This window comes from Lithobates pipiens, unplaced genomic scaffold (genome assembly GCF_037356315.1).
Source record: "Lithobates pipiens isolate NorthernLeopardFrog02 unplaced genomic scaffold, aLitPip1_a1.2 Scaffold_23, whole genome shotgun sequence".
NCBI classification, from domain to species: domain Eukaryota; kingdom Metazoa; phylum Chordata; class Amphibia; order Anura; family Ranidae; genus Lithobates; species Lithobates pipiens.
The window spans coordinates 337,288,228-337,313,722 of NW_027507785.1; the positions used below are offsets into that span (position 1 = coordinate 337,288,228).

Sequence of the window (25,495 nt, forward strand, 5' to 3'; positions counted from 1 at the left end):
CTTCCATTCCCCCCGATATTTTCTGGGGTGCGATCGTTTAGATTGTGGTAAAACTTTGTTTCACCTTTACCAAGTTTATTTTTCATGTTGATGAGTTTGGTCCGGGGGATTTTTTTAGGGTGATACTGAGCTTGGGGCTTGTGAAAAACTGGGCTCTGCATTTTTGGGGGGGGGGGGGCTGTAAGTGTGTGCAATTTGGGGGCAGGGTTTTTTTGAGGGGGGTGGGTGTCTGTAATTCTTGGGATCTGTGCACAGGTGTGTGGGGTCCATTATTATTATTATTTTTGTGTGTAAAGTAATCTTTACTTAAGAATTTTGTAAAAATGAGGGCAAGTTATTTTTTTTTTTGGGGGGGGGGGGGGTATGTGTGCAGAATTTGGTGTCAGTTAATTTTCTGGGGAGGGTTAAAATTGGGTTCCCTTATTTTTTGTAGGGGTGTGTAAAAATCAGGATCTGGTTTTTAGTTGGGGTGTATTCAATATTGGGGGTCTGGTATTTTGGGGGGATTTGTAAACTTTGGGGTGTGTGCTGAATGTTGGGCCCTTTTTGTTTTGCAGGGTGTGTAGAATGGGGAGTCTTTTTTTGGGGCAAGGTTTAAATTTGGGGCCCGTTATCTTTATTTATTTATTTTTGGCAGAGTCATTTTTTTGGGGGGGGGATGTAAAATATAGGGTACATTATTATTTTACAGACTATATAACATTTAGAATCATTCTTTTTGTAGGGGTAAATACATTTTGGGGTCTGGTTTTATATATATGTGTGTGTATATATATATAAATACAAGACCCAAAATGCATACACCCTCCAAGAAAAACATTCTAAATTTTATAATACAGTCTGTAAAATAATAATATAGATAATTATATATATATATATATATATATATATATATATATATAATGAACCACAAATATTACACCCCCCTAAATTGAATACGCCCCCCAAAAATCAGACTCTGTTTTCTTTTTGGGTGGGGTGTATAAAATTTGGGGTCTGATTTTTTTTTTGGGGGGGGGTTGATTTGGGGTCTGTTATTTTTATCTATTTACTATTTTAGTGCAGGATATGTAAAATTTGGAGCATGCTTTTTTTTTGGTGTTTTTTTTTGGGGGGGGTGTTAAAATTTGGGGTCTGCTTTCTTTGTATTTTTATTTTTTTTGGAGGGTGTTTTAAATTTGAAGTCAGTTTTTATTTTGGGGGGGGGGTGTAAAATTTGGGGTCTGTTTTTTTTTTCTGGGTGTATACAATTTGAAGTCAGTTTTTTTTAGGGGGGCAAAATTTGGGGTCTGTTTTTTTTTGGAGGGTGTATTAAATTTGAAGTCAGTTTTTTTTTGGGGGGGGGTTGTAAAATTTGGGGTCCTTGTTTTTTTGTCCCTGACTTACAATAGTTGAGGTTGCAGCTGTCTCTGTGCGGCACTAAATAAGAGGTGAAGGGCTGTGTGGGAAGGGTGGGGTGAGGGCTGTTTGGACAGAGCAGGGTGGTAAGAAATTTGTAGCATTTGGAGGTCTGTGAAGCGAGATTCCTGTAAAGAATTGTGCGGCTTCTCTGGCTGCCCCCCCCCCCTCCTCCTCCTCCTCCTCCTCCTCCTCCTCCTGTGTCCCCACATTGATTTGAGAGAGAAGCTGCAGCCTGGGTGGTCCTGGGCTCTCCTCTCCCTCCTCACATTGGGGAGCTGTTGCTTAGCAGCTAATAATAGGACTTGTTTAGAGAGTAATTTGCCTTTTCCTCAGCCAATGAGATTCTCCGCACATTTCCATGCGATCCCCCCCCCCCCCCCCCCTTCCCTTTCTCTCTCTTTTCAGGGACTGTGAAGAGTTGCCTTCAGCACAGATGCTTGGAATCAGGACACAGGAGTGAACCTTCTCCTCTCTTCCTGGGATTTCCTGCCTTCCCGTCACTCTGGGACACGCTATTTGCCCCGAACACCGCTTCCGAATAGAACCCCCCCCCCATCCCCTCTTTTTGCAATTTGCGCTGGAAGAAGCATGAAGAGCAGCCCGGGATCTAAGGATTTGCCCACCTAGATGGACCCCCCTCATTTTCTGGATGCCGATAATTCCTGCATGGATTTTACCGATCAACTAGCTGAGCCTGTGATTTTCGAGAACCTTTGAGGACCGAAGGTCGCTGACGCCTGTGGTACCCCCGCCGTCCAACCGCTTCCTATAGGATTCCAATGGCCCCTGTTCCCCCCAATACGGGGGAAGGCGGCTTCACACATTTACCTTCTGGCTACAAAACTTCTTACCCGGCTCCGAGCGCCGACCTTCTGCGGAGACCCAGCTACTGCCACGCTGCTTTTGCGCTTAAGCAGATTGCCAAGGTGAGTGTCGGAACAGACAGTCCTGACCAATTGTATGGGGGGTTTTCTAATGTGTGTCACATTCTACTATCTAATGAAACCTTTCTGAACCTTCTAACCCCAGAGGAACCCCTCAAATCATTTTCTGAAGCCCCTAAAACCAATTCATTGGTGGTCAGTGGGAAGAATGTTCCTTACATTGGTGATCAGTGAGAAGAACGTTCCTTACATTGGTGATCAGTGAGAAGAATGTTCCTTACATTGGTGATCAGTGAGAAGAACGTTCCTTACATTGGTGATCAGTGAGAAGAATGTTCCTTACATTGGTGATCAGTGGGAAGAATGTTCCTTACATTGGTGATCAGTGGGAAGAATGTTCCTTACATTGGTGATCAGTGAGAAGAATGTTCCTTACATTGGTGATCAGTGAGAAGAATGTTCCTTACATTGGTGATCAGTGAGAAGAATGTTCCTTACATTGGTGATCAGTGAGAAGAATGTTCCTTACATTGGTGATCAGTGAGAAGAACGTTCCTTACATTGGTGATCAGTGAGAAGAATGTTCCTTACATTGGTGATCAGTGAGAAGAATGTTCCTTACATTGGTGATCAGTGAGAAGAATGTTCCTTACATTGGTGATCAGTGAGAAGAATGTTCCTTACATTGGTGATCAGTGAGAAGAATGTTCCTTACATTGGTGATCAGTGAGAAGAATGTTCCTTACATTGGTGATCAGTGAGAAGAATGTCCCTTACATTGGTGATCAGTGGGAAGAATGTTCCTTACATTGGTGATCAGTGAGAAGAATGTTCCTTACATTGGTGATCAGTGAGAAGAATGTTCCTTACATTGGTGATCAGTGGGAAGAATGTTCCTTACATTGGTGATCAGTGGGAAGAATGTTCCTTACATTGGTAATCAGTGAGAAGAATGTTCCTTACATTGGTGATCAGTGAGAAGAATGTTCCTTACATTGGTGATCAGTGAGAAGAATGTTCCTTACATTGGTGATCAGTGGGAAGAATGTTCCTTACATTGGTGATCAGTGAGAAGAATGTTCCTTACATTGGTGATCAGTGGGAAGAACGTTCCTTACATTGGTGATCAGTGAGAAGAATGTTCCTTACATTGGTGATCAGTGAGAAGAATGTTCCTTACATTGGTGATCGGTGGGAAGAATGTTCCTTACATTGGTGATCAGTGAGAAGAATGTTCCTTACATTGGTGATCAGTGAGAAGAATGTTCCTTACATTGGTGATCGGTGGGAAGAACGTTCCTTACATTGGTGATCAGTGAGAAGAATGTTCCTTACATTGGTGATCGGTGAGAAGAATGTTCCTTACATTGGTGATCAGTGAGAAGAATGTTCCTTACATTGGTGATCAGTGAGAAGAATGTTCCTTACATTGGTGATCAGTGAGAAGAATGTTCCTTACATTGGTGATCAGTGAGAAGAATGTTCCTTACATTGGTGATCAGTGGGAAGAATGTTCCTTACATTGGTGATCAGTGAGAAGAATGTTCCTTACATTGGTGATCAGTGAGAAGAATGTTCCTTACATTGGTGATCGGTGGGAAGAATGTTCCTTACATTGGTGATCAGTGAGAAGAATGTTCCTTACATTGGTGATCAGTGAGAAGAATGTTCCTTACATTGGTGATCGGTGGGAAGAATGTTCCTTACATTGGTGATCAGTGAGAAGAATGTTCCTTACATTGGTGATCAGTGAGAAGAATGTTCCTTACATTGGTGATCAGTGAGAAGAATGTTCCTTACATTGGTGATCGGTGGGAAGAATGTTCCTTACATTGGTGATCAGTGAGAAGAATGTTCCTTACATTGGTGATCAGTGAGAAGAATGTTCCTTACATTGGTGATCAGTGGGAAGAATGTTCCTTACATTGGTGATCAGTGGGAAGAATGTTCCTTACATTGGTGATCAGTGAGAAGAATGTTCCTTACATTGGTGATCGGTGGGAAGAATGTTCCTTACATTGGTGATCAGTGGGAAGAACGTTCCTTACATTGGTGATCAGTGAGAAGAATGTTCCTTACATTGGTGATCGGTGAGAAGAATGTCCCTTACATTGGTGATCAGTGAGAAGAATGTTCCTTACATTGGTGATCAGTGAGAAGAATGTTCCTTACATTGGTGATCAGTGAGAAGAATGTTCCTTACATTGGTGATCAGTGGGAAGAATGTTCCTTAGATTGGTGATCAGTGAGAAGAATGTTCCTTACATTGGTGATCAGTGAGAAGAATGTTCCTTACATTGGTGATCGGTGAGAAGAATGTTCCTTACATTGGTGATCAGTGAGAAGAATGTTCCTTACATTGGTGATCAGTGAGAAGAATGTTCCTTACATTGGTGATCAGTGAGAAGAATGTTCCTTACATTGGTGATCAGTGAGAAGAATGTTCCTTACATTGGTGATCAGTGGGAAGAATGTTCCTTACATTGGTGATCGGTGGGAAGAATGTTCCTTACATTGGTGATCAGTGAGAAGAATGTTCCTTACATTGGTGATCAGTGAGAAGAATGTTCCTTACATTGGTGATCGGTGAGAAGAATGTCCCTTACATTGGTGATCAGTGAGAAGAATGTTCCTTACATTGGTGATCAGTGGGAAGAATGTTCCTTACATTGGTGATCAGTGAGAAGAATGTTCCTTACATTGGTGATCAGTGAGAAGAATGTTCCTTACATTGGTGATCAGTGAGAAGAATGTTCCTTACATTGGTGATCAGTGGGAAGAACGTTCCTTACATTGGTGATCAGTGAGAAGAATGTTCCTTACATTGGTGATCGGTGAGAAGAATGTTCCTTACATTGGTGATCAGTGGGAAGAATGTTCCTTACATTGGTGATCAGTGAGAAGAATGTTCCTTACATTGGTGATCAGTGGGAAGAATGTTCCTTACATTGGTGATCGGTGAGAAGAATGTTCCTTACATTGGTGATCAGTGGGAAGAATGTTCCTTACATTGGTGATCAGTGGGAAGAATGTTCCTTACATTGGTGATCAGTGAGAAGAATGTTCCTTACATTGGTGATCAGTGGGAAGAATGTTCCTTACATTGGTGATCAGTGAGAAGAATGTTCCTTACATTGGTGATCAGTGAGAAGAATGTTCCTTACATTGGTGATCAGTGAGAAGAATGTTCCTTACATTGGTGATCAGTGAGAAGAATGTCCCTTACATTGGTGATCAGTGAGAAGAATGTTCCTTACATTGGTGATCAGTGAGAAGAATGTTCCTTACATTGGTGATCAGTGAGAAGAATGTTCCTTACATTGGTGATCAGTGAGAAGAATGTTCCTTACATTGGTGATCAGTGGGAAGAATGTTCCTTACATTGGTGATCGGTGAGAAGAATGTTCCTTACATTGGTGATCAGTGAGAAGAATGTTCCTTACATTGGTGATCAGTGGGAAGAATGTTCCTTACATTGGTGATCAGTGGGAAGAATGTTCCTTACATTGGTGATCAGTGGGAAGAATGTTCCTTACATTGGTGATCAGTGGGAAGAATGTTCCTTACATTGGTGATCAGTGAGAAGAATGTTCCTTACATTGGTGATCAGTGAGAAGAATGTTCCTTACATTGGTGATCAGTGAGAAGAATGTTCCTTACATTGGTGATCAGTGAGAAGAATGTTCCTTACATTGGTGATCAGTGGGAAGAATGTTCCTTACATTGGTGATCAGTGAGAAGAATGTTCCTTACAAACAATTATATAGATCATTGTTGTCATGCAGCTGTCACTGCTGAGTGACATTGGCCCTGAACCCTGTAGATCACCATTAGATGGGAGGTCAATCAACTACAGGTCAAGGAACCCCCAGCACGCTCTGGAGGAACCCTGGTTGAGAATGGCTGAACTAACGCATTTTATGTAACTGTACTTATCTATTAAGAATGCCAATTATAGGCAACTTTTGGTCTTCCAATATCGGAGGATCTACAAGTCCCTCCAGGTGACGGGCCGATCGGTCCTGGACTTGTTCTTCTCCCGCACTGGACATATGATAATAATATAATTTATGTCCCAAAACTTCTCCTGTTGGTTCTCAGATGTTCAAAAGTCCCTCCTTCACCGTCCTGCTGCTAAACCATTTATTGCTTTGCCAGAATCCTGCGTTTGTCTGGCTCTCGGGGTTGGACGTTTTTGTGGCTTTTTGGAAGTATTAAACTTTTGTTTTCACTTAAAGTCTTGTGTGGGGACGGGGGGCCGCACTCCCACCCAGCACATGTGCGAATGGAAAACCCATTCCCTTGCATGACTCCTCTTGTATTTTGGTTTTTATCGCCGGGGTGGGAAAGCAGAGGGAACAGCGGAGGGGATCAAGGCTGTGGAATCTGGCAGGAACACGGCCTGGCCCGGCAGGGGAAGCGTTAAAGACCCCCTTTCCTACCTCTCAGGCTTAGGGAGCTCTAATATCCTAAACCCCTCCTTCTGTGTCCTTACTCTCCGTCTCTTTTACTGGTTGCCCAAAAAGCTGACAATCTGCAGGTGTGGTGTACCGGGAGCCTAGCTTGGCTGGCGTTTGCCATCCCGGTGAACATTGTTGGTAGTGTTGTAGAGCTGTGACAACCTCTGCTTTCTCCTCCTGGAAGAATTTGTTATGTCTACCCGAACTTGTCCTTATCGGTGGAATGTGACATAGTCGGGAGTTTATATAAAGTTCTCCCAGGAAGCGAAGAATGGTCTCCTGCTGCGTGGGGAGAATGCCTATGGGTTGGGCACAGATGGCTCCGGCACAGAAGGAGTTACCAGGGGCAAACTCTCTGCAGGCGGTGGCTGTCAAGTTGGGGGGTCTATTCATCACTTATCGATTTTTGGATTGTGTCCTCCTTGGGCAGAACATCTGAGTGGTGACTTGACGTTAGTCAGAGGGAGGAAGTCTTGCGGGCATTACATAAGCAGGACCACCTGCGTTCGAAAAAGAAAAAAAAAAAAGCTTCCCTTTGCCACAGCATAGCACTCCCCCCCCCCCCCCTTCTTAGTCCCCCCTCTGTGGTTGGCATTGGTTCAGTTTTCCAGCCACAGGGGACTGGCAGGCTTCTGTCACTGGCCACAGCAATGTGTGGACACCATGGCCTCCTCACCCTTGAATTTCTGAAGGCTTCTCTCTAATTTGTGCCATAGCTCAGAATGTCTCGGCTTCCTCTTCCCATAATCCTCTCTTCCTTATAACCTGTCAACTAGAACCCCCTCCCCCCCCCCCTTCCCACTTCATTGCTGGGAACACAAGCCATAAGGGTCCAGGAGACCAGGTGGGCCAGTGGGCAGTTTAATAAGTCATCTGGGTTTTTCCCATCGTCAGAACAAACTTTTATGACCCTGAAAGCTCATGTGCAATATCTGTCCCATAAAAGTTAGAACAACCTGCGTGGAGCAAGAGGTCAGTGCATGACACATGTTGCAGAGTGCTCCTGTACGGTGTGGGGGGGGGGGGGGACATCTGCGTTTAATCATCCCGCTGGCACAACATACAAAAAAAAATCGTGGTGGCAAGTTTGTGCGTCAATGTTATTGCTCCTTGTGTGCCAAAGTCCTCCTGAGCAGGTACCCGCCACAGCGCCACCCGAAACGTGTTGACTTTTTCATTGAATTAGAATGTAGACCAATCCAGTAGTATTTATCGAATGGTTGTATGCTTGGTCCAGTCATGTGTTATGTCACGTATTAATGGCGCCAACTTTTTTTTTAACACTTTCTTCCTTAGGGTAAGGCGGTAGGCCAGAAGGCTCCTCTTTGGCTCCGTGCTCAGTTCCAGGCGCTGCTCTTCTCCTTGGGATGCTCCATTCAGAGGCATTGCGGGAAAGTACTATTTGTTGGACTTTTGGTTTTTGGCGCTCTGGCTGTGGGCCTGCGGGTGGCATCCATCGAGACGGACATCGAACGGCTGTGGGTGGAAGGTGAGTGACCACAACGTTTTGATGCTGTTTGACGTGTTGAATAAAAAAAATGCCTTTGGTTTTCTGCCTTTGCTTGAAGGCCGGCTGGGAGTTGTAGTCTGGCAGCGTGAGCAGAAACTGAACGTCTTAAGCTCTGAAACGTCCTTCTGGGACGCAGCGAAATTTATTGTGGCATTAAAAAGTTTGTTGATTATTTGTGTGCTGGCTTGTCCCGCTCAGTCCGTGCGTAGATCGCCTTCAGATTTATTGTGCAAACTCGACACTTCTCTGCTGGAAAGCCTGGCTGCTGCTAGTGTACTAGAATATAAAAAAACCCAGAGGCTCGGCGTACAGGGGAAGCAGTGTTGCAGGGGAGCGCCGTGTAACAGAGAGGTGTTATGCACCGCAGACAGAGCGCCAGTTATGCTCCCCCGGTACTGGCCCGCTGGGCAGTAAATACAAGCAGGGGCGCATTTACAATTCACAACTTCGCCTGGCGAAATGTTAGGAAGAGCGCCTCGGCAAACAGAACTAGAGGTGTTTCTGTACGCTTGGACACGAGTGGAGGGGGGGGGGAATCCACTTCTGCCATCCAGCCATAAGGGGCGACCGCCAAGCTTGCCATGAATTCCCAGAAACATGAAATAATAGCTGCTGCAGAAGCACATTCTGTTGGTCTTGTTGGGTCGTTGCCTTGTTTGTGGTAGAACTTCTTAGTGTGCCATCAATAGTTAAGACGTAACTTCTAGTGCATCTCAATGGTAAACCTCTGTTAGGTTTCTGCCCATCTGTGTCCCATTGGGGAGAATTCCCTTCACTTCCTGTCCTGTAGACACAACAGGAAGCAATCTCTCTTAGTTGTCCCCAAAATAACTGCATCCATTGGAAAGTTTCCACTCTACTGCTGTTTTGGTGACAACTTAAAATTTGAGATTGCTGTTTTGGGGATAGTGGTGATCAGGACAAGAGGATGAATCTCTCTAATGGGGACTCAGACAACAATAACCCTTCCTCAATCCATACATAATGTAATAGAATTGTATCTTTGGATACACATGGAGTTACTGGCTATAATGATCAGCTGCAAGGAAAAAAACCTTTAAAGTTGTTAATATCAGGTGGTGTCCAACTCCAGTCCTTGAGGACCGACATCGGCAGGTTTAGGAGTGATTGGAGTCCAGGGAGTAGAATGACTCTCCATCCTGAAATCCTGGTCTGTATGCGGCCATGAAGGACTGGAGCTGAACATTTGTGACCTATATTAACCTACATTGTTCTTTGTATGAACGTTGTGTCTCCATCTCTATGTGATCGTTGTGTCTCCATCTCTATGTGATCGTTGTGTCTCCATCTCTATGTGATTGTTGTGTCTCCATCTCTATGTGATTGTTGTGTCTCCATCTCTATGTGATTGTTGTGTCTCCATCTCTATGTGATTGTTGTGTCTCCATCTCTTTGTGATCGTTGTGTCTCCATCTCTATGTGAACGTTGTGTCTCCATCTCTATGTGATTGTTGTGTCTCCATCTCTATGTGATCGTTGTGTCTCCATCTCTATGTGATCGTTGTGTCTCCATCTCTATGTGAACGTTGTGTCTCCATCTCTATGTGATCATTGTGTCTCCATCTCTATGTGATTGTTGTGTCTCCATCTCTATGTGATTGTTGTGTCTCCATCTCTATGTGATTGTTGTGTCTCCACCTCTATGTGATCGTTGTGTCTCCATCTCTATGTGATCGTTGTGTCTCCATCTCTATGTGAACGTTGTGTCTCCATCTCTATGTGATTGTTGTGTCTCCATCTCTATGTGATTGTTGTGTCTCCATCTCTATGTGAACGTTGTGTCTCCATCTCTATGTGATTGTTGTGTCTCCATCTCTATGTGAACGTTGTGTCTCCATCTCTATGTGAACGTTGTGTCTCCATCTCTATGTGAACGTTGTGTCTCCATCTCTATGTGATTGTTGTGTCTCCATCTCTATGTGATTGTTGTGTCTCCACCTCTATGTGATTGTTGTGTCTCCACCTCTATGTGATTGTTGTGTCTCCATCTCTATGTGATTGTTGTGTCTCCATCTCTATGTGATCGTTGTGTCTCCATCTCTATGTGATCGTTGTGTCTCCATCTCTATGTGATTGTTGTGTCTCCATCTCTATGTGATCGTTGTGTCTCCATCTCTATGTGATTGTTGTGTCTCCATCTCTATGTGATTGTTGTGTCTCCACCTCTATGTGATTGTTGTGTCTCCATCTCTATGTGATTGTTGTGTCTCCATCTCTATGTGATCGTTGTGTCTCCATCTCTATGTGATCATTGTGTCTCCATCTCTATGTGATTGTTGTGTCTCCATCTCTATGTGATTGTTGTGTCTCCATCTCTATGTGATTGTTGTGTCTCCATCTCTATGTGATCGTTGTGTCTCCATCTCTATGTGATTGTTGTGTCTCCATCTCTATGTGATCGTTGTGTCTCCATCTCTATGTGATTGTTGTGTCTCCATCTCTATGTGATTGTTGTGTCTCCACCTCTATGTGATTGTTGTGTCTCCACCTCTATGTGATTGTTGTGTCTCCATCTCTATGTGATTGTTGTGTCTCCATCTCTATGTGATCGTTGTGTCTCCATCTCTATGTGATCATTGTGTCTCCATCTCTATGTGATTGTTGTGTCTCCATCTCTATGTGAACATTGTGTCTCCATCTCTATGTGATCGTTGTGTCTCCATCTCTATGTGATTGTTGTGTCTCCATCTCTGTGTGATCGTTGTGTCTCCATCTCTATGTGATCATTGTGTCTCCATCTCTATGTGATTGTTGTGTCTCCATCTCTGTGTGAACGTTGTGTCTCCATCTCTGTGTGAACGTTGTGTCTCCATCTCTATGTGATCGTTGTGTCTCCATCTCTTTGTGAACGTTGTGTCTCCATCTCTGTGTGAACGTTGTGTCTCCATCTCTATGTGATCGTTGTGTCTCCATCTCTATGTGATCGTTGTGTCTCCATCTCTTTGTGAACGTTGTGTCTCCATCTCTGTGTGAACGTTGTGTCTCCATCTCTATGTGAACGTTGTGTCTCCATCTCTTTGTGATTGTTGTGTCTCCATCTCTATGTGATTGTTGTGTCTCCATCTCTTTGTGAACGTTGTGTCTCCATCTCTATGTGAACGTTGTGTCTCCATCTCTATGTGAACGTTGTGTCTCCACCTCTATGTGAACGTTGTGTCTCCATCTCTATGTGAACGTTGTGTCTCCATCTCTATGTGATTGTTGTGTCTCCATCTCTATGTGATTGTTGTGTCTCCATCTCTATGTGATTGTTGTGTCTCCATCTCTATGTGATTGTTGTGTCTCCATCTCTATGTGAACGTTGTGTCTCCACCTCTATGTGATTGTTGTGTCTCCACCTCTATGTGATTGTTGTGTCTCCATCTCTATGTGATTGTTGTGTCTCCATCTCTATGTGATTGTTGTGTCTCCATCTCTATGTGATTGTTGTGTCTCCATCTCTATGTGAACGTTGTGTCTCCATCTCTATGTGAACGTTGTGTCTCCATCTCTATGTGATTGTTGTGTCTCCATCTCTATGTGAACGTTGTGTCTCCATCTCTATGTGAACATTATGTCTCCATCTCTATGTGATTGTTGTGTCTCCATCTCTATGTGATTGTTGTGTCTCCACCTCTATGTGATTGTTGTGTCTCCATCTCTATGTGAACATTATGTCTCCATCTCTATGTGATTGTTGTGTCTCCATCTCTATGTGAACGTTGTGTCTCCATCTCTATGTGATTGTTGTGTCTCCATCTCTATGTGAACGTTGTGTCTCCATCTCTATGTGAACGTTGTGTCTCCATCTCTATGTGAACGTTGTGTCTCCACCTCTATGTGAACGTTGTGTCTCCATCTCTATGTGAACGTTGTGTCTCCATCTCTATGTGAACGTTGTGTCTCCACCTCTATGTGAACGTTGTGTCTCCATCTCTATGTGAACGTTGTGTCTCCATCTCTATGTGAACATTATGTCTCCATCTCTATGTGATTGTTGTGTCTCCATCTCTATGCGATTGTTGTGTCTCCATCTCTATGTGATCGTTGTGTCTCCATCTCTATGTGAACGTTGTGTCTCCATCTCTATGTGAACATTATGTCTCCATCTCTATGTGATTGTTGTGTCTCCATCTCTATGCGATTGTTGTGTCTCCATCTCTATGTGATCGTTGTGTCTCCATCTCTTTTTGAATGTTGTGTCTCCATCTCTATGTGAACATTGTGTGTCCATCTCTATGTTCCTGGCTCTCTGAAAGGTTATTACTCCACAGATTGGAACCTCCAATCGAATATTGGCTTATCAGTGATGGTTTTGTAGGTCTGTGTTACCCAACTGGTCAATGTTTTATGTCTAATTCATGTTGAATGTCTCTTTGTTGTTTCTGGCTTATTTTTGCTTTATTCTGCTCACTGGGTGCATTTCATGCCCTTGGTTATTGCTCCTTTTGAGTTGTAGTTCATGACCCGGGATCAGGCCCAGGGGTTAAACTATAGAGCCCTCACACCCCAGCAGCCCCCCTCCCCTACCTTCTATCTAGATAAGCTAAATAAAAGGACTGAGGCTGCTGAGATGAGGACCCCAGGCAGTGTGTGCTTGATTGTAAAGGATGGGGTATGGGGGTCCGTGGAAGGGGACACACACAAGGGCTCCATACTTTTCACAGGCCGTCAGGAACGTAGCATATACAAAGTCAGTGAAAACAAACTGAGTATTAGAGCTCAAGGCTCTCATAGGCTGCTTTCTGTAAGCAGGAAGAGCAGAGGGGGGTGGTGGAGGGGAATGCTCCAAACTTGGGTGGTCACCATAGGTAGTGGGTGGTCTAGGACCTAATAGGAGGGCTACAAAAGGCTTGTTGCTGAAGCTGACGAGATGGTAAGCAGCTGTGTCTCGTAAGGGAGGGGGATGGGAAGTCTGTTAAACATATACTGCCATATATATGGGTTAAAAATAACTTCGATCTATACTGGACTTTATATATGTACAGACAGAGGAAGCTCCCAGAGATACATTGTATAAAAGATACTTTACATAAATCATAAATATATAAAAATGTATTTAATTTGGAAATTTGAAGTGCTAAAAAATCTTACAACAAATTACCAAGAACACTGAGCCAGTCACATCAGTCTCTGTACAGAGGAGCTTACACCCTAATGTCCCCTCCCCCCACAGTCACATCAGTCTCTGTACAGAGGAGCTTACACTCTAATGTCCCCTCCCCCCACAGTCACATCAGTCTCTGTACAGAGGAGCTTACACCCTAATGTCCCCTCCCCCCACAGTCACATCAGTCTCTGTACAGAGGAGCTTACACTCTAATGTCCCCTCCCCCACAGTCACATCAGTCTCTGTACAGAGGAGCTTACACTCTAATGTCCCCTCCCCCCACAGTCACATCAGTCTCAGTACAGAGGAGCTTACACTCTAATGTCCCATCCCCCCACAGTCACATCAGTCTCTGTACAGAGGAGCTTACACCCTAATGTCCCCTCCCCCCACAGTCACATCAGTCTCTGTACAGAGGAGCTTACACTCTAATGTCCCCTCCCCCACATTCACATCAGTCTCTGTACAGAGGAGCTTACACTCTAATGTCCCCTCCCCCCACAGTCACATCAGTCTCAGTACAGAGGAGCTTACACTCTAATGTCCCATCCCCCCACAGTCACATCAGTCTCAGTACAAAGGGGCTTACACTCTAATGTCCCCTCCCGTCACAGCAGTCTCTGTACAGAGGAGCTTACACTCTAATGTCCCCTCCCGTCACAGCAGTCTCTGTACAGAGGAGCTTACACTCTAATGTCCCCTCCCGTCACAGCAGTCTCTGTACAGAGGAGCTTACACTCTAATGTCCCCTCCCCCACATTCACATCAGTCTCTGTACAGAGGAGCTTACACTCTAATGTCCCCTCCCGTCACAGCAGTCTCTGTACAGAGGAGCTTACACTCTAATGTCCCCTCCCCCACATTCACATCAGTCTCTGTACAGAGGAGCTTACACTCTAATGTCCCCTCCCGTCACAGCAGTCTCTGTACAGAGGAGCTTACACTCTAATGTCCCCTCCCGTCACAGCAGTCTCTGTACAGAGGAGCTTACACTCTAATGCCCCCTCCCCCACAGTCACATCAGTTTCTGTACAGAGGAGCTTACACTCTAATGTCCCCTCCCCCACAGTCACATCAGTCTCTGTACAGAGGAGCTTACACTCTAATGTCCCCTCCCCCCACAGTCACATCAGTCTCTGTACAGAGGAGCTTACACTCTAATGTCCCCTCTCCCCACAGTCACATCAGTCTCAGTACAGAGGAGCTTACACTCTAATGTCCCCTCCCCCCACAGTCACATCAGTCTCTGTACAGAGGAGCTTACACTCTAATGCCCCCCCCCCCCCAATAGTCACACACTATTATTATTATACATGACCAGATCAGTAAAGGGGGTGCAATCTATAACATGGGGGGGGGGGGCAGATCCTTTCAGCAGCCCAGACAATCGCTGTTCACATGTGGGAAGTTGGAGTCTATATAGCGGGAAGCCATCTTGTATCCTGGGCTGACCTTAGCGGGGGATCTGCGTCTTACTAGGAAGGTCAATGAGTCTCATTTATATTTCTGATTGTGACATATTAGTGTAAATGACAAAATAACGAATGGCTCAATTAACCTGGCCTGTCAGCACAGATAAAAGCGATGGAGTCCGTCACTCCTGATAACAGAGTCGTAAAGACAGTAACAGATGTTCAGAGGCCTCCTCATGTGCTGCGAGCCAAAGCCCCTTCCATGCACATGAGGAGTTATGCTTTTTTATTTGATAATATTTCTGATAAGTCCTGCACCCGGGGTCCCCCCCGCCGTCCAATCTCAGGGGCCCGGCAGCGCAAAGCGATTTTTTAAAATTGAGTCTGGAGTACATAAACTTCAATTTCCAGAGAATTAGTCAGCGAAATAAAGAACAGATTGCAGATTAAGGGCGGACAAAGTGTAAACATCTGTCTGGGGGTGCCGGCTTTGAAACCGTGCGAGGCGACACTAACCTGTCACATTAGTTAATGGCAGAACAGATAACTTTGGTGTCGCGAGCCCCTCCCCCACGGGTCTCATTAAACAAACGCTCTTCGCAGAGGTGGGCGAATATCATCCTGTAATGGGATTATTAGCCAAAATCTCAATTAGAAGCTTGTTGTGTTCTATCATCTTTAATTAGGTTTGTTTGTTGTCTTGGTTTACATGTCTGGTGTAGGCCGAAGCCTGTCTGGTAGTAACTACGATTTTGAAAGCATCTTTTTTTTTTTTTTGATCCTCCAGATATATGAACTGTGTTTATACATAACATATATTGTACATATTACTATTATACAACATGATTTATATATTATTATTATGCAAGATTTATATATTATTATTATACAGGATTTATATAGCGCCAACAGTTTGTGCGGGACTTTACAACATGAGGGCAGACAGTACAGTTACAATACAATTCAATACAAGAGGGATATAAAATGATGTATTTTCTTTATATAAACAATGCCAAGGCTTTACGTCAATAATGCACCCAATTAATATTTATATTTAATTGAATTTTTGCTATTTTTGTAATTAAATTTTGGGATGAGGTGCTGTATCTAGACTGGACCTCTTGCCACACAATTTCCACAAAAATATTTATATTTAATTGAAGTTGCCTCTGAAAAATGAAGCCATATAATCTCTTTCCTGTCAGGCGATAGTCACCTTGGTTAATTGCAAAACAGATAACTTTGGTGTAGCGAGCCCAACAATCACCGTGACTAACGAAACACATTTTTTCCGGAGGTGGGCTAATATCGTCCTGTAATGGGATTACCAAAAATCTAATTTAGAAGCTTGTTGTTTCCTATCATCATTAATTAAGTTTGTTTTTCTCAGTCATGTTTTGGTTGCCATGTTGGCAACAATGGCTGGTGTAGGCCGAAACCTGACTGGTAGTAGCTAAGAATTCAAGAGCTTCTTTTAGATTCTTTAGGTATATATATATATATATATATATATATATATATATATATATATATAATCATATATTGTACAGTACATATATAAAATAATTCATAATGTCATCGCTCCACTTAATAATGCAACCAGCTGACCCTTATGAAGTCCTAAACATTCTTTCCCTTAATGTATTCCTTGCATTAAGATAAAAAATGCTTAGACATCCTTATTCCCATTTACCCCCCTTTTACCTACCTGAGCCCTCATTCCATCCAGCACTGTGATCTTCTCTCCCCTCACTTTCGTGTCTCACAGGCTTTGCTGGGGCATCAGGAGCCATTGCTGTTGTCAATCAAAGCCAGTTATTAGGGAGCAGGGGCCGAGTCCCGCTGTTTGTGTCGAACGCAGCTGGGGGGCTTGGGAGCGAGCACGTGTGAGTGCCCCCATGGGAAGCGGCTTCCTGTGGGAGCACTGGCCCTAGAGGAGAAGCCAGGTGTACCGGCAGGGAACCCGAAAGGATGTTCGGGGGAATTTCACAGAGCAGGTAAATATAGAGATGTTTGTTATTTAAAATAAAAAATAAATTACCTGTACAACCACTTTAAGGGCCGATTCACTCTAGCACAATGCCAGAACCAGCACGATTCCAGTGCCGGTTCCCACACTCCCAGGTAGTTCACACTGCCCTATGCGAACTGCTGTGGGTGTCAGTAGAAAGTTAATGCAAACTGTCAAAGGGAACAGGAATCGAATCCCATGGGTGTGAACACCCATGCGATCCGATTCCACTGCGGACCAAAAAAAGGTCCTGCACCATTTTGGTGGGAATGCGGTGCAAATTCATCCATACAATCTGTATGGCTGAATTCAATTTGCATTGCAAAGACATTAGCCTAGCACAGCCTTATAATCTTTTTCAAATCATGTGATAGTAATCAGTTAATCACAGAACAGATCATTTTGGTGTCGCAAGCCTTCCCCACCCTCCGCAAAAATGCCGGGAGCAGTAGCATTTTGGCAGAAAAAACGATTGACGCTTGTAACCGCACCTAAGCCCAGGTTTACACTGGGGAAAGAAATCGTGTGAGTTTAGCCGAACTCGCACAATTTCATTCCCGCATGTCAGTCCCGACTTCGGGGGCGATTTCAGAGACATGTGTGCGGGTTGCTGCACAGGTGTCAATGAAAATCACATTCCTGAAGTCTCCAAAAGTAGTACAGAAACTACTTTTGGAAATCGGTGCGGCGTCGCAAATGCGTCGTCGCACCGATTCGGATGGTGCCATTGCCAGAAATTGTGTGAAGCAGGACTTAAAGGCATGTTTAGCACTTGAGCGTTAATTCATTTCAATGGCCAGATTAAATGATTACCGGTATTCTGGTCAATGAAATTAATTAGCGCCTAAGTGCTTGACGTCTGTAAATGCGCCTGAATGCTTGTAAAAGTGCTAGACACTTTTTACAAGCGTCAGGTGTTTTTTCTGCAAAAAAGCTGCTGCCAGGAGAAAAGTTTTCTAGTAGAGTTTTCAAAACGACCCGTGTCCATGAGGCCTTAATTAGGTTTGTTTTTTGCCAGTCATAATTTTGTTCTTTCGAGTTTTGGTTTCCATGTCATGTTAGCGACAATAGTGGGTGTAGGCCGAAGCCTGACAGGAAGTAATTAAAGCCTTGTACACAGGATCAGATTTTCGGATGATCGTTTGTCCGTTTTTTGTGGCATGCTAGTCTCATGTTGAAAGGGAAGAGGTTACTCACCATACGAAAATTCTCGTATGACAGAATTCAACTTCAGAAGTGATAATTTTGCACGTATTCTTTCGTTTCTGAGCATGCGTAGTCTTGCTCATATGATTTTTTTTGGATGATAACCGTACTAATTAAACAAAAATCGGATGTTGTGTTCACATCCGACAAAAAATTTATAGTTGGCACATCTAGCTTTTGTCGTACGTAAAATCAGAATCGGCTGTCGAAAGTACCATACTAACAATCTGAAAATCGGCAGATCGTTAGTCGGACGAAATTTAAACCTTAAGGATTCAAAAACATATTTTTATTTTTAGATACTTCAATATATATATATTTCCTTTCAGGTTATAGTAACTTGTCACCTTAGTTCATGGCAGAACTGATAACTTTGGTGTCGCAAGCGTTCCCCACCACCTTCGTCTGATTAGCTCTTCACAGAGGTGGGCAAATATCATTCTGTAATAAGAAAAAATTCTGTAAAAAAAAAAGCCAAAATCTCAATTTGAAGCTTGTTGTTTTTTGTTTTGTTTTTATCCATTTTAATTAGAAAGTTTGTTTATTTCCAGTCATGTTTTGTTCTTGGGAGTTTTGGTTTACATGTTAGCAACAATGGCTGGTGTAGGCCGAAGCCTGACTGGTAGTAACAAAAAATTCAGAGGTATCTTTTTTTGGATCCTTCAGGCAGATATTTATTATATATTATTCTTCAGGCAGATATATATTATATATTATATATTATATATATTATATATATATATATATATATATATATATATATATATATATATATATATATTATTCACTGAACATATATAAAAATAATTGTTTTATATAAATAATGGCATGGTTTTACTTTAATAATGCAGCCAAAGACGTTAATTAGGGTTGCCGTCCTTCCTGTAAAGCCCTATAACCTCTTTCTTATCAGGCGTTAGTAACCTGTCACCTTCCGTAACTCTGGTGTCGCAAGTTTAAACCCCCCCCCCCCCCCCAGGGGTCTCATTAAAAAGGTGGGTTAATAACATACTGTAATGGGATTAATAGTCAAAATCTCCCTTTGTATAATCTTTAATTAGGTTTGTCTTTTTCCAGTCACGTTTTGTTCTTGGGAGTTTTGATATTTATATTAGCAACAATGGCTGGGGTAGGCCGAAGCCTGACTGGTAGTAACCTGTCACCTTAGTTAATTGCAGAATAGATACATTTAGTGTCGCAAGTCTTCCCCACCCTCCACATCTCACTAAACAAATGTGGGCGAATCATGTCCTATAATAAGATTATTATCCAAAATCTCAATTAGAAGCTTGTTGTTTTTTTATCATCTTTAACTAGGTTTTTTTTTTCCAGTCATGTTTTGTTCTCTGGGAGTTTTGGTTTCCATGTCAGCACTAGGAATGGCGGGCTGGAGCGTGTTCGGGATCCCACCTGCCCGATCCCGCCAGGAAGCAGACGCCGCCAATCTCCGCAGCTGCGCAGATCGGGAAATGCCTCACTGCCTGTGATCAGCCGTGTGCAGTGTCGGCTTCCTGGCGACCCGAGCCCAGCTCTATTACAACGCCCGATCCTCCCTTTTATACTCTCATTCCCATAGCTCCCAACTGTCCCTGATTCCGAGAGACTGTCCCTGGTTTGGAGCAATGCCCCTCTGTCCCTCTTTTCTCCTCATTTTGCTCTGATCTATATAGTTGTATAAAAAAGTGGTTTACAGTGCTAAATCTTTCATCCAATTTCTAAATTGCTCCATTTGTAAATTTCAAAAGCCAATATAAACAAATAGTAATGGTAAAAAAAAAAAAAACACTTGTGGGTTTAACTAATCATCTTTTTTGTAGAATTCTCCTTTAAGGGGCGTGGCAGGGTGTGTGTCCTATGCCTGCTTACTTTTGCTGATAGGTGTCCCTCATTCCCATCTCAGATAGTTGGGAGGTGTGTGTGCTAGGGTTGCCACCTTTTCTTCAAGTCAAACCCGAACAGTTTTGTGGCGTACAGAAATTTCTTTTTTATAGTATAAGCTATACATATATTTTGCTACTAAATAACATTTCTAATCATATGTATATAAGTTAATAACAAAAGTCCTCTTTTACATCAGAGTCCACAGAGTTCCCCTTTTACCTCTGAACTCTGGGGACTCTGACATGAGGGATGCTCTGTGAACCCTGATTTATGGGGGACTCTGCTGTAATGGGAAACACTGGTGTAAAGGGTAACTCTGATGTAAGGGGTGCTCTGAGAACCCTGATTTGACTTAGTGTACTCTCTCTGAGGAAGGAGAGGGAAGGGGGGAGACTTCATTCAGAGACAGGGATGGATGGTGAGCTCACTCACCCCTTGGCAGTCTGCACCTCTCATTCAGATGGATCTGAGGCTGCTGGATTTCAAATTTCCAGCCTCAACTTTCCTTTTCTGAGGCACAGCACCGGGGATTGGAGTGTGAGCAGACACAGAGGAGTAGGGATGGGGGGGAAGAGGTGCAGATCAAGCCCTCTCTCTTCTCCCGTCTGTATGTGTTGGTGGGGGGGTGGAGGGTATGGTTTGTTAGTGGTGGCTTTGGGCAGTGTGAAAGACAGTGTAACAGACACTCTCAGCAGTGAAAACTGCAGCCAGAAACCCTGCTGGGAAACCATAGTCCAGTCTAAATAATGTGTCCGGGTTTCATACAGTCTGAAACCTGGACGCATGATTCCAAACCCGAACTGTCCGGGTGAATCCTGGACAGGTGGCAACCCTAGTGTGTGCATTCCTATCAATAGCATTGGCCCCAGCTGCATTGTAAAGGGCCAGGTGATAGCCTTAAGTCTTATGGCCCGCACACACAACCCGAAAATCGGACAACAGATCGTCCATTTTTTTATTTTATATTTCCATGCTAGTCACATATCAAATATGGAGAAGTTACTAAAGTGATGAAAATTCTCGTGCGACAGAATAAAAAATGGGAAGTGACATCATGTGTTGTATTTCTATTGTATTTTCGGACGACAACTGTACTGAGTAAATGAAAATTATACGATCTGGGATCGTTCGAGGAAAATGTTCATGTTTGTCCGATTGGATAATATCGGATGAACTGTCGTGATCGGCTCTCGAAAGGCTCTCTACTAACGTTCCGACTAGCATGCGATCGCTTTAAAATCTGTATTTTTGAATCGTGTGTACGGGGCCATTATTGTCCGCACTACTGGTTGCTATGGTTACCACGGGCCACCTTTGGATGTTACTAGTCGTGATTTATCTTTTTATAGTGAATGAAATATATACAAAAGGGGATTGATATGAAGACTGGGGCAAATGTACCTGTGCTGCCGTCAGGCGTCACTTTCCACTGGACCCTGTCAAATAGTCAAATATCATCATTTTAACCGCTGGCGAGGTTTTTATTTTTTTATCCAAAATACTTTCTTTCTTTCTTTTTTTTTGGTTTTGTAGAGATGTCTGTATGACGTGACTTTATTTGCTGCCGTTTTTGGGAGCCGCCCCCCCCCCCATCCCCCGGGGGCTCGGACTTGGCATCGCCGGCCTTTTCAGGGTCAGTTTCGGCAGAAACTCGGGGGGAAGTGTGAGGCTCTGGTAAGGTCGGGGGATGTCTTTTTCTCCTCTCTGTCCAGTTTGGAGGAGAAGAATCCAGCAGGACATTCATGGCCGCACACAATGGGCCAGTCGGAGCGGCTCCTGCGCTGTGTATGATGTGGAGTGCTTGGCCAGGCCGGAGCCTTGTTGTGGCGTTTATATAGGGTGTGGGAAAAGGGAAAGGAAAATGTCTGGTTGAAGCTTTTTTGTGGCCTGGAATATAAATTCACCAGGGTGCCTTTTGCGCCAAACCCGGCCACTCCACCCTAAAGCCATCTTTTATTAAGGAGGAGTCCGCCCTCCTTAATGTTTTATATTGACGCATAACGGCAGACATTGTGGACATTACTATAACAAACAACCTTTCTGTTTACATTTCTGATGAAATATCAAAAAAAGTTCAAACATTGCGTTCCGGGGTACGCAGAACTCTTCCTTCCTCCAAATGTGATTGGCTCGCTGCTTTTTCCAGTATCATGTGATTGGAGCAGAGCAGACCATCCCACTTCCTTTAGTTTGAGGAAGTTCTAGTCTCTTGCAGGATCTACAGAGCAGTAGCAGGTAAAGCGTGCAACCCTCCCGTAGTATATGCCATTAACTTTTTTTTTTTTTTTACTATAGAGTCTTCTTCACACCTCAGTGGTCTGGTGTGTAGTGCATGTTGTGTCATTTTGAATGAACTACAAGTCCCAGCAAACCGTTTTCATCACCATACGGAATGTTACAATCTCTGCATCGTTCACTTTGAGTCATTTATAATCCTGATCTTTTGGATCAATATTTGATTGTAAGCTCTTCTTAGAATGTATCAGTGTTGTATGAAGTCAAATAATGCCTACCAGGCCCCTGGCCTGCTGAGAGCTGTAGTTCCTCCAAAAGCTGCTGCCTGGTTAATCCAACTGGCATTACATTTTAGACATTTTAGGGAATGATTTTGCTACGTAAACAGTTACCAACAACAACAAAAAGAACATTCTCTACTGTAAATGACCTGGTAGACTGGAAACCGGTGCTCTAGCCCAGATGCCTTTAAATTGTAGAAATAATCCTCTAATACAATGAAGCCGGCTACTCGGTAACATCCATTTCAACAATCCTTTATTCGCTACATGGCAGGAAACAGCAGTAACACCCTAACGCGTTTCGTCTGGAGCCTTGCTTATATTATTATATGTAAGGCTTCGGACGAAACGTGTTAATGTGTTGCTGCTGTATCCTGCCATGTATCCAATAACAAATTGTTGCAATGGATGTTCATTTTTCTCTGGCCCTTCAGGCATTATTCCTCCTACTGACACCAATGATGGGGCACTATTCCCCCCACTGACACCAATGATGGGGCACTATTCCTCCCACTGACACCAATGATGGGGCACTATTCCTCCCACTGACACCAATGATGGGGCACTATTCCTCCCACTGATACCAATGATGGGGCACTATTCCTCCCGCTGACACCAATGATGGGGCACTATTCCCCCCACTGACACCAATGATGGGGCACTATTCCCCCCACTGACACCAATGATGGGGCACTATTCCCCCCACTGACACCAATGATGGGGCACTATTCCCCCCACTGACAACAGTGATGGGGCACTATTCCTCCCACTGACACCAATGATGGGGCACTATTCCTCCCACTGACACCAATGATGGGGCACTATTCCTCCCACTGACACCAATGATGGGGCACTATTCCCCCCACTGACACCAATGATGGGGCACTATTCCTCCCACTGACACCAATGATGGGGCACTATTCCTCCCACTGACACCAATGATGGGGCACTATTCCTCCCACTGACACCAATGATGGCACACTATTCCTCCCACTGACACCAATGATGGCACACTATTCCTCCCATTGACACCAATGATGGGGCACTATTCCTCCCACTGACACCAATGATGGGGCACTATTCCTCCCACTGACACCAATGATGGCACACTATTCCTTCCCCTAATACTAAAGACGGATATTTTCTACTCCCATTGGCCACACTCCGGCCCTCTGAAAGTCTGAATGACAGTAAACTGGCCCATTGTTTAGAAAGTTTGGAGACCCCTATATTAGAGAATTATAAATAACCACCAATATTGGTACATTTTCCCGATTCAGCCAATTGGATGGTAGCTTTAGGCGAGATCCGACGTGGAATCTAATGTCGCCTATTACATCACGGGCCGTAATTACCCCATAAAATGCGTGTGGATGATTTATAGCGCCCCTCACCTGACAGCGAAGGTCAGGCCGCTTGATGTACGCGCCATTCCCCCAAATCCTGTACTTAGCGATGATTAGGAGCCTTCAGAAGACAAGGTACAATTTAAAGACGCTCTTCATCTAGGTAACGCAGACATCAAAGACGCCCCATTTATATCGTCCCGCCGATCGATTTGTAAACGTTCTACCAGACGCCGCCACATTGTGAAAGTCGGAGGAGGAGATTCATTATGCACAACATATTAAGATATAAAGAGAAAAACGAAACGTGAATGGAGAAGAGTTTTGTTTTTAGACAGGATTATGGTAATTTCTCCAAGGCACGGTGGGCCGCCATTGGCCGGCCTTTCATTATAGAGACCTTGTTGAGTTTTGGATTCATTAAATCCTCAATGTTGTCTGGAGCAGGTAAAAAAATGTTGCCTGCGAGACACATCCTCTTGAAGCAATGTGGGGCCTTTCACACAGGCCTTAATCCTGATAATCCAGTCCCTGAGCACTCGGCCCGGGAACACTAATGCAGATCTCCTCCGAGGGGTCTCCATGGCGTCAGGGGGATGTAATTCCGCCTTGGGGGGGTCTGCATTTCTCTCGGGTTTTGAGGTATGCTGCATTTAAAAATGGAGCCTGAGAAGTGTGCAATGGAACACCGCCAACCTGTTCACAATTCTGCTTTCCATCTGAGCTCTGCTGTAATGTCCTCTGCGAATCGCCTCATTGTGAGGAATCCCATGTCTGGTGCTGGTTCCTGAGCCACCACAATGATCCGTCTCGGTGTTCTCAGCTCCGCCCACTGATGGCCCCTTACTGCACTCCGTGGCTTCAAACCCCCTTATTATGGAGACAGCGAAGTCCTGGGAACACCAGTTCCTGAGCCACCACAATGATCCGTCTCGGTGTTCTCAGCTCCGCCCACTGATGGCCCCTTACTGCACTCCGTGGCTTCAAACCCCCTTATTATGGAGACAGCGAAGTCCTGGGAACACCAGTTCCTGAGCCACCACAATGATCCGTCTCGGTGTTCTCAGCTCCGCCCACTGACGGTTCTCTGTTGTGGGTAGAGAGAGAAGTCACACGAATTCATGAATACGGATCCAACCTCCTGACCAGAACCTTCACATAATGCAGCTTTGGCTGTTCACTATTTTCACTTGTTGCAGTTAAAATCGATTTATATATAATGAGTGAATGAGCCAGTCCAGGAATCTTATATTGTTGACAGTATCTGACAAAAGTCAGTACACCCCTAAGTGAAAATGTCCAAATTAGGCCCAAAGTGTCAATATTTTGTGTGGCCGCCATTATTTTCCAGCACTGCCTTCACCCTCTTGGGCATGGAGGTCACCAGAACTTCACAGGTCGTCACTGGAGTCCTCTTCCCCTCCCCCATGATGACATCACAGAGCTAATGGATGTTGGAGACCTTCCCCTCCTCCACCTTCCCTCTGAGGATGTCCCACAGATGACCAATAGGGTTTAGGTCTGGAGACATGCTTGGCCAGTCCATCACCTTCACCCTCAGCTTCTTTAGCAAGGCAGTGGTGGTGTTGGAGGTGTGTTTGGGGTGGTTATCATGTTGGAATACTGCCCTGCGGTCCAGTCTCTGAAGGGAGGGGGTCATGCTCTGCTTCAGTATGTCACAGTACATGTTGGCATTCATGGTCCCCTCAATGATCTGTAGCCCCCCCCAGTGCCGGCAGCACTCATGCAGCCCCAGAC

At 44.2% G+C, this 25,495-nt stretch overlaps 1 protein-coding gene across 1 annotated transcript in view; it reads left to right on the top strand.

The window, feature by feature from the left end:
* The first annotated feature begins 1,809 nt into the window (after positions 1-1,809).
* PTCH2 (patched 2) overlaps positions 1,810-25,495 on the top strand; it is a 68,867-nt gene continuing 45,181 nt past the window's right edge. Inside the window, exons 1-2 of the mRNA XM_077450820.1 lie at positions 1,810-2,327; positions 8,042-8,234. Of these exons, the coding sequence (XP_077306946.1) occupies positions 2,181-2,327; positions 8,042-8,234 (340 nt within the window). The 5' untranslated portion in view covers positions 1,810-2,180. The remainder of the gene's footprint in view (positions 2,328-8,041; positions 8,235-25,495) is intronic.